This window comes from Gadus macrocephalus, chromosome 12, assembly GCF_031168955.1.
Source record: "Gadus macrocephalus chromosome 12, ASM3116895v1".
Taxonomy (NCBI): domain Eukaryota; kingdom Metazoa; phylum Chordata; class Actinopteri; order Gadiformes; family Gadidae; genus Gadus; species Gadus macrocephalus.
This window is the reverse complement of record NC_082393.1, coordinates 26,510,297-26,520,296: the sequence shown is the minus strand read 5'-3', so window position 1 is coordinate 26,520,296 and position 10,000 is coordinate 26,510,297. Positions and strand designations below refer to the sequence as shown.

The 10,000-nt window shown below is 45.7% G+C and overlaps 1 protein-coding gene across 1 annotated transcript in view; it reads right to left on the bottom strand.

Moving 5' to 3' along the window:
* The window catches only part of pik3r3b (phosphoinositide-3-kinase, regulatory subunit 3b (gamma)), a 129,648-nt gene that overhangs the window by 67,898 nt on the left and 51,750 nt on the right, over positions 1-10,000 (bottom strand). The window contains exon 4 of the mRNA XM_060067089.1: positions 3,509-3,634. Coding sequence (XP_059923072.1) covers positions 3,509-3,634 — 126 coding nt within the window. The remainder of the gene's footprint in view (positions 1-3,508; positions 3,635-10,000) is intronic.

Sequence of the window (10,000 nt, the reverse complement as noted above, 5' to 3'; positions counted from 1 at the left end):
CATCCTGCTGATGAAGTGATACCCCGATAGCCAACGCGTATGAAACCACTGGTCCTTTGGTCCCCCCCCCAGCCTGCCCCCCCGTCTGCGTCCAGATGGACAGATGGACAGATGGACAGCGGTCAGCAGGACCGGAGCCCATTAGTCTTAGTGGGTAAAGGCGCTGACCCCGGGTCAGATCATTAGGGGAGGGGGTTCGGCGGAGTCAGAGGGTGAGCACCCAGAGGGAGAGCCCCCAGAACACCCAGGCCTGGGACACAGAGCGATGAGTCCAAGGGGGTTCACATAAAGCCTGGGACCCTAACCCTAACCGCACCCTAAAAAACAAACACATTTCATAATTATTATTAATTATTGTCTTATATTTAGGCTATTTTATTATTTGTCAAATAAAACAATATTGTTATGCTTGTGTTGTGCGTTTGTAGTTCTACATTTTTTCCTAAAATCCTGGAACACGCGCTCACAACAGATTGCATTGTGGAGTCGTTAACAGGTAATACTGTAAGAGATGTTTAATTCATACAACTCACCTATCTCACTCTAAGGCAAAAATAAGGATCACCATTTTCTTACTTTTTTGTTTATGAGGAATAATCTAATGAGAAAATACTGATGATACAGCTCACTAAATGCATCCTAAAGTCACTGACAGCCGAATAAAGAAACAAAAAGGGTAAATTACAAAAATGATATCTATACATATGAATGGTAGAATGACATCAAATAGCATTAACATGCACCGTCATCACGTGCTCGCAGTTAAGAAATCCTTGAAATTGTGTTTGCAGCTGTCACGCGCTCCCTTGTAAACCCACAGCTGAGTGTAGAGAGCGACTGAATCATCACTAATAACATTTAAGGGGGGAGGAGGGTCATCTCCTAACTCAATGGTGTCTAATGTCAAAGGTTTCACCTTCTTCCTCCCTCTTCTTCATAACACGACATATAGAACGGCTGCATGGTTAGAACATTTTGCGATTATTCATTGCGATTAACAGATTATTGGTCAATCTATTAGGCGCCTACCATGTACTCAAAATAAAAATAATAATAAGGCAATTGCTGAGTAACTGATAGTTTGTAATGAATGTAATTTTCAAAATCAGGATTATTCGTTCTTTTTATTATATATATAAATGAACATAACATTTCACGGTTAGCGAATTGTAGAGGCTGAAATCGCAATGTCGATAAGTATGCAATGAAGGTTAGGGTTAGGGTTAGGGTTAGGGTTAGGGTTAGGGGTGCAGAGGAGGACAGCAGGGTTAGGGTTAGGGTTAGGGTTAGGGTTAGGGTTAGGGTTAGGGGTGCAGAGGAGGACAGCGGTCCATGGGCGGGCGGACCAGGCCCTGGCTCCCCAGCGTCCTCCTCTCTCAGTCCAGCGTCTCCTCGGGGATCGCTCCATGTTATTGCACAGCTTATCCTTACTGTACAAATTAAACATCTCGGCCCTCCAAATCCCCTCTCCGTGATTTCCCTACAGCCAACACAAATGAATAAGTGTGTTCTCCAAGTGACCCCATCCCAAATAAGAAGTTCAATTTCGCTGGGCTTAACCTGCCGCGAACCCAAGCAAAATACTAGATGTCTCTCTTCAAAAAGAGGTTTATCCCGACTTAGAATGTTTCCATGAATAAATAAATAAGAGCTAAAAAAGAAGAAGGGGCTGGCACCTAACCACGGCCCGAGGCTGGGGGGCCTTCCATGATGGAGGCGGGCGGGGGTCGGCGATGGGGAGGGACTCGGGATCACATATGTGGGAGGAGGTCTCGTGGGAGTTGGCATGAACTCAGCTGACTGTCTGTCCTACTGTGAGGTTGTCTGTCTGTCCTGTGGATTGTTTGTCTGCCTTGCCCTGAGCTCTCTGTTATGCAGGTACATAGACACAGATCCACGCATACACACACACCTCAAAACAAAATGCACACACACACGCACAATGACGACACAAGACTGAGGTGAGCGAGGGTCAAGAGGAAGGAGAGACATGTGTAACAGAGAGACAGAGACCGACAGACAGAGGACAGACAGACAGACATGTGTAACAGAGAGACAGAGACCGACAGACAGAGGACAGACAGACAGACAGACATGTGTAACAGAGAGACAGAGACCGACAGACAGAGGACAGACAGACAGACAGACATACATGTGTAACAGAGAGACAGAGACCGACAGACAGAGGACAGACAGACAGACATACATGTGTAACAGAGAGACAGAGACCAACAGACCGACAGACAGACAGACAGACAGAGGACAGACAGACAGACATGTGTAACAGAGAGACAGAGACCAACAGACAGACAGACATACAGACAGACAGACATACATGTGTAACAGAGAGACAGACAGAGACAGAGACAGAGACAGAGACAGACAGACAGACAGAGAGTCTCAAAACGCAGTCTGCTAGCCCGCAGCTTGATGTCCTGGAGCGCAGTTCAAACTGCCAGGAGGGGAGACTCATGTGGAGGCTGACTCAAAGCTACACCTCCAAAATATGGCAAACCTCTGGGCTGTGGCAGGAGTGTGACAACTTGGGTCGGGGGCAATCGTACTTTAATGTCACAGCGGCACAGAGGCACCTGCCTGTCCTCAGAGCCAGGCCTCAGAGCGGGGGCGTGGAGGACAGAGTTCACAGGAGGGATCAACGCAGGGATCAACGCAGAGCGGCAGCAGACCCATAATGTGGAGAATTAAGAGGAACCACAATGGAACACTAGAGAGAGAGCCAGAGAGACAGAGAAAGATAGAGAGACAGAGCTTCATGGAGAGAGAGAGAGAGAGAGAGAGAGAGAGAGAGAGAGAGAGAGAGAGAGAGAGAGAGAGAGAGAGAGAGAGAGAGAGAGAGAGAGAGAGAGAGAGAGAGAGAGAATCCCAGGTTCTCTCTGTCTCTAAAGAGGGGGGCTTAAGAGGAGACGTATATAAAATATTAAGGGTATTACCCTCGTTCATCACCATGTCTGTGTGTGTGTGTCAGTGTGTGTATGTGTGAGATTGTGCACATATATGTGTGTGTGTGTTTGTGTGTGGGTGAATATATAACCATATCAGTCACGCACAAATCCCCAGCATCAAAGGAGGCCTGATCTGAACCAGCATGAAAGAACCACACTGCTGTGGCCGTGTGTCACTGAGCAGTGTGTCACTGAGCAGTGTGTCACTGAGCAGTGTGTCACTGAGCAGTGTGTCACTGAGCAGTGTGTCACTGAGCAGTGTGTCACTGAGCAGTGTGTCACTGAGCAGTGTGTCACTGAGCAGTGTGTTACAGAGCAGTGTGTTACAGAGTGTGTTACAGAGCAGTGTGTTACAGAGTGTGTTACAGAGCAGTGTGTCACTGAGCAGTGTGTCACTGAGCAGTGTGTCACTGAGCAGTGTGTCACTGAGCAGTGTGTCACTGAGCAGTGTGTCACTGAGCAGTGTGTTACAGAGCAGTGTGTTACAGAGTGTGTTACAGAGCAGTGTGTTACAGAGCAGTGTGTTACAGAGTGTGTTACGGTACCTTGTGCGGCGTACAGCAGCTCGCTGTAGATGGTGGCGGGGATGACGGGGGCTGGCAGGTCCATCAAGAAGCCCCTCAGAGCCTCTATGAGGGTCCCGGTGTCGTACTGGTCCAGTTCTCCTGACTCTGAGACAGAGGAAGGGGGGGGGGGGGGGGGGGGGGGATCAGTTACTGCCGTCGCATGAGAGGATTTAGTTACATTTATAACTTAAAAGTTATAAAGACTGCACAATTCACCCATGGGCGATTCAGCTGACTATCAATGATGCTTAAGTAGGTAAGGTAGCCTGCCAGAAGTGAGTGTATATCTGTTGATCTATTATCTATTGATACACTCTATGACGCAAGTATGTTTGGCTGAGGGCTTACGTGTGTATTTGTGAATTTCACAAAGTGTTTATGTGTAAATATAAATATAATATGAATATCTGTTTGCATTTTTGTGCATATGAATCTGGATTTCTAGCTAGCTCTGGATGGGTATTTGAGTGTCTATGTGGGTGTATATTTCAGTTTTTAACCGGTTCTATCCTGAAACCAGTTCTAAGTCGTAAAATATCCAGTTCCATTAAGCTTAGAGTATGATAAAACCTTTAGCGGATCTCTTCCACCTTTAAATCGTAATCTGTAAATTCAAACAAAAATCAAGCAAACCCCAACCCTAATAATAATGTAGAATGATATATAAACCAAAAAATTTAAAGGGAGGAAAATGATATCTAGTCACCTCTCCCTGCCTCATACGACCCTAGTGTCTCCTTCATCAGGCTCCACGCCGACGCCCTTCAGTCCCTCTGGAGTCAAACGGATGATAAGAGCCATCGATTCTCCCTCAACACCCCCCCCCCCCCCACCCTTAACTAATGGCTGAATAAACTTAACCAATCACCACAGGCCAGCAAACCACAGTCCCCTTGATATCAATGGATGACCTCTCGACCTCTGGGCGCTGAAGCCTATATTAGAGTATTAAACCGCCGTGCGTCGCCAAGGACACCGGCTCCCATATTCATGCCCCCTCAACCAGAGCGGGGCAGTGCAGTGGTGTGTGTCGTGTGTGCGTGTATGCATGTGTGTGTGTGTGTGTGTGTGTGTGTGTGTGTGTGTGTGTGTGTGTGTGTGCGTGTGTGTGTGTGTGTGTGGGCATGCCATGTATATATTTGTGTGTGTGCGTATATATGTGTGTGTGTGAATGCTGGAGGCATTCCAACATATGTGTTTTCATCCAAGCCTATACATTGTTTCATGAAATGACATGCAAGCATGTCTTTCTTTGAAAACACACAGTTTATTCATCGAGGGACATCATGAGTATAGACTTCAGGTCTGTTTAGCTGGGGTGCGTGTCTACGGTGCGGCAGACGGCCTCGTGAGCGTCTCGTTGATAGGAGCGCGGCCCGGCTCCACGCAGGCCGACACCAGAGACCGACACGGGGTGCCGGTCTAAAAGAGGGTTAAGAGGTGGTCTTCGTATTGCTTAGCTGTAATCCCTTCATTGACTGCCCAGTTCATGAAAATGCAAGTCTTATCTTGGGTCATCCTCTTTGTATCTGCATGCCTTGGCTTCACGAAAATCGACGCCTGTCATGTATGAGCAACTTTCTGTCAATAAGTCGGTGAAGCGTTCCGTTTTTCAATGTGCTCTGAAGTGATTGAACGCTCCAAAGACTTAATGACTCTAGGTTGCTCATACATGACCAAGGCAGATTTTTGTGCCGATACAACGCATGCCGATACAAAGAGGATGACCCAAGCTCTCCGTCGAGGTGCAGTATCGGTGAGTTTATCTGCATTGAATAAAATCAGAAAAGGCTTACGTTTAACATGAATATGGTACTCCAAAGAGGCAGTTTGGACTACCATGGGGGGAAACGCTCTCTGCTTTTTCTTTTTAAACAGAGCAAACAGCTCAGGTGTGAATGCTCCCCTACTTTAGGTGCAGCCATGCTGATAATGCACACATTTCCAGTTTTTTTTTTTACAAAAAACCAACACGCAGCACAAGTCCTTTATGATGAACGCTATTGCATCAGTTCCATGTATGTGGGTCGTACCACAGGCCGGTCCACTGACCCAGTGAAGGACTCCCAGGGGCCCATTCACTGAACAGGCTGGACGCCAGGACATCGGGAGATGACGAAGACTAGCCACGTTGCGTAGAGATGAACTTCAGCCACACACAGGTAAGGAAGACGGAACGATGGAGAGTCGGATTGTTTGTGACCAGTTGTAAGTTGATAACAGTGAGATCGACACTGAGGGCAATGCAGTTTTCATACACACACACACACACACACACACACAATGTTGCATTTAAACATAATAAACATAAGTGTTTTTTGCTTTTCTCTCCACTCTGTTTCAGTGCACCGCGTGTGTGTGTCTGTGTGTGTGTGTGTGTGTGTGTGTGTGTGTGTGTGTGTGTGTGTGTGTGTGTGTGTGTGTGTGTGTGTGTGTGTGTGTGTGTGTGTGTGTGTGTGTGTGTGTGTGTGTAAACTTTTACAATAAAGCTTTGTGATGTTGTTTTTCTGAAGCAGCAGAATCCCCGTATTGAATTAAATAATCAAGTTTCAGGACAAATAGAACATAGTTCATGCTGTAGAACACAGCATGAACAAAAATGAATTGTTTAACATTTGTGGTTGGCCTCCCCTATCCAGTGAGGACAAGTCGACTTCTGAAGAGCTACTGATGAAATGAGAAGATTGTTTTTGATGTGACAGCATGGTGAACCAGCCTGAGCCAGAACTCATGACAGCGGGTCTCATGATCGCCCTCAGGCCTCAGCTCATTTCACAGCTATCATCTCCACACATCAGCTCAAATCAACTTTAATAACAAGATAACTAAATGGACAATTAGAGATGTCTGCAATAACAAGGAAATGTGTCTCATGATGATTACCAGATAATGATCGCAATAATCCTTCATGTTGGCTGTGACTGACTTTGCCATTCAAGATGACATGACGATATTCAACCATTCTGTTTTACTTTAACAGATTGGTTTATAATGGCAGCACAATTGGATTCCGGGGTCGTCTGACTGTAGTGTTGGCCAAGTTCTCTCCTTAAAAGGTGAATTAATGGTCCTTGTGTAATTCACTAAGCTAGGAGGAGGACAGAGGCATGCTCGTCTCTTTACTGCATCAGCAACAAAGCAGCATTGCACTGTTTATTTACCGCGTCTTAACCTCTCTCTCTCTCTTGCTTTCTTCCCAGTGTAAACAGATTTCGGCCTGCCAGCCTGTCACGATCATATGCTACAAAACACACCCAACATTCCCACAACAGAGTGTGTGTAGCGATGGCTACATATCAAATCGGTTCGTTTTGTACGTGTGCCATTCAGGGATAGAGCAGACAGAGTGAAGTGTGTGAATGTGAGAATAAAGGGAGAGAGAGAGAGGTGAGAGAGAGGGGAGTCAGCCTGACGGGGTCATGTGACCAGAGGTTATCTGAGGCCAGCGGAGACTGTAAGTGAAGCATATGCACACACACACACACACACACACACACACACACACACACACACACACACACACACACACACACACACACACACACACACACACACACACACACACACACACACACACACACACAAACAAACACACACACACACACGCACAAACACACACCGACACAAACAGAAGAATACTCATGGAAAGACACGAACCAACCGAGAAAAGACAAACACACGCACACAGGCACAACACTTTGAAGGTGTTGACATATAGCAGAGGTGACAGGCTCTGAGCAGCACACACCCTGGACCTCACGCTCCGCGGTCCACCCCGGCGGAATACATCAGACGGGGTGGACAACGGGCCATTTGCAGCTCGATGAACGCCTTTATTTTGAAGTTCCGCACCCAAAACATGGTCAAAAGAGAATGACCACAGCATGAACTTGTATTCAACTTTTGGCCCAAAAGTTTTGTCAAAGTGTACCAGATAGAAAGGCTTGATAACGTAAGGCATAACTTCAAAGCATATGAATATGGGTGAATATCAAATAATGTACGTTTCTATTCAAATGCATTTTAATAGTACGATGGTGTTATTAAATGCTCATTTGAGCACTCTATGTCTGAGTGTACGCTCTCTCTCCCTCTCTCCCTGATTCTCCCTCTCCTTCTCTCTCCATCTCTCTCTCTTCTCTATCCTGCTCTCTCAGGCAGATTTGGTGTTTAAAAACAGCAGTGCATATTTATGTTCAGAATTCAGTAAAGCATAAGATGAGGGATGCTGGTATGAGGATGATGATTCATTGGCAAACTTTGAACAAATTTTAGTATTTTGCAGCAGTTCACCTCAGAAATGTTGCCCGTCATGTCAATGGCAACCTGACGGACATGAAAGATAAGATCACTTTTTAACCATAGCCCAAGAAATGCATATGTAGTCATAGTACCACAATTCATTACTAATGCAAACAACTGTGTTTTAAAAGGTTTGAAAGAAGAACCCGTCTTTAATGAGCTCTCCACCAAATAATGAGTGGATAAAAGTTTCAAAACAAGGGGTGGTTTAGATTGAGTCTCTTAGTGGAGCTCCGCTTACTCCTGTTGTTGAAACCGTTTGGGCACGCGGTCTCTGAAGAGACTAGACTAAATAAACTCAATGTGGTGCGTGTTCTCGTTTAAAGCAGTGTTTACCCGGTCCCGCAAAGAACACTGAGGAAACAAGTGAGCGCTCACGCAAACAGCGTTGAATGAACACAGGGCGAGTGAGGTCCGGAATAACACAGTGAAGGATAGCAGCGAGAACAGGGATCTAGAACTCAGTGAACTCACAGCCTCCCTACTAGAAATGATTTCCCTTGCATGGGCTGCTGCATGCACACATTTTCAAAGCTCTACTGGATTTTCAATGTGTGCACGTGTGTGTGTGCCTGCCTCGTCTTGTGGACTCGCTAACCTTTTGTCTACCCAGAAGTATTTTGTTATACCACAGACAGACAGACACACACACACACACACAAACGCACACACACACACACACACACACACACAGACACACAAACACACACAAATACACACGCATTTCTGTCACAGCACTAACCCTAAGATTGATGCACAGCAGAAGAAGCAGAGCATTGGGGACAGAGAAGGCAAGAGAGACAGACTACATGTTGGCCTTAAGTTTAAACAAATGATCTAACCCTCTTCAGCAGACAACACAGAAATTAAAGAGTTGTGTTCTCTTGAAATTTACATTTACATTTAAGGCATTTGGCAGATACTTCTATCCAAAGTGACTTACAATAAGTTCATTTGTCAAAAGAAGTGAAACAATGTATTGCTGTCAGACAGTACAGTACAGCTTTCGTACAACCAAGTGTAAGTACTTGGTTGTACCATCCCTAGGCTAACCCGCTGTGTACAGCAGTAGGTGCGTTTCCATCCCCCTGGTTTGATGCGAACTTTGAAGTATCGAATCAGTAAACCAAAATTCGCATAAAAATCCTCTAATTCTCGAATATCGTTGTATTGTAGTACAACAATATTAGCGCAATGGGAGATGGAAACACACTTTTCGAAACAGCGGTGACGTAGCGAACTTTGAACACACAGGACTGACAGTCTTTCCGATTTCCGCATAACGACCGGCCATAGCAACCCTGCCGACATCAACGTGTAACGTCCTCACCCTATTGTGCTCTCCCATACGTAAGGCACTCGACGTCGTCCTCGTTTTCCCTTGCTACCGCTGTGTACACTGTCATTTTTCTATTTCTTAGTCTACGGATGGAAGTTAAAATAGCCAATGATAACTTCACTGAAAGAACAGTTATGACTTGCCCAAGGGAAACCATTTATTACAGCCATGTATCGGCATACATTTTTTGCCTACAGCGCCACCTCCAGGCAGAACTAGGGAAGTTACCCGCTCCAACCACTTGATGGAAACGCACCTAATTCAAATTACTTTTTTGCGAACTTTCTAAAGATTTGCATCACCTTTTAGATGGAAACGCAGCTAATGATAGCTAGCTACTGCAGATGCTACACAATTAAGTACTATGAATAAAAACGTACTTTAAGTGCGTACAATAAGTGCCAGAACGTACAACATACTATAGTGGGCGGGTCCAGGTGAGTCCAGGTGAGTTTTGAGTCTTCTGCGGAAGACATTCAGACATGCATTGACATTCAGACTGCCCATGCAGGAGGTGCCCCATTAGCATTAACCTCTCCCTGGTTTAATAACCGGCAGACTCTCTTTATGTTAACATGGAGCCACAGAACAAAGATCAGAGGACTCTTGGGCTTTGGTTTCCTTTGGGGTTTCGTGTCATGAGACCGGAGAGATAAACCTGAAAAAACACTTTGTGCGAAACAAGCTGACGTAATCCAGTACAGGTCCATGGGAGAAAGAAAGTGTTTGTGTGTGTGTGTGTTCAACAGATTAACAGACAGAGTATCCACGGGTATCGTGCGGCTATATTCCTCTCACAGAGCGGCATATGGCCACGACGACCAACGAGA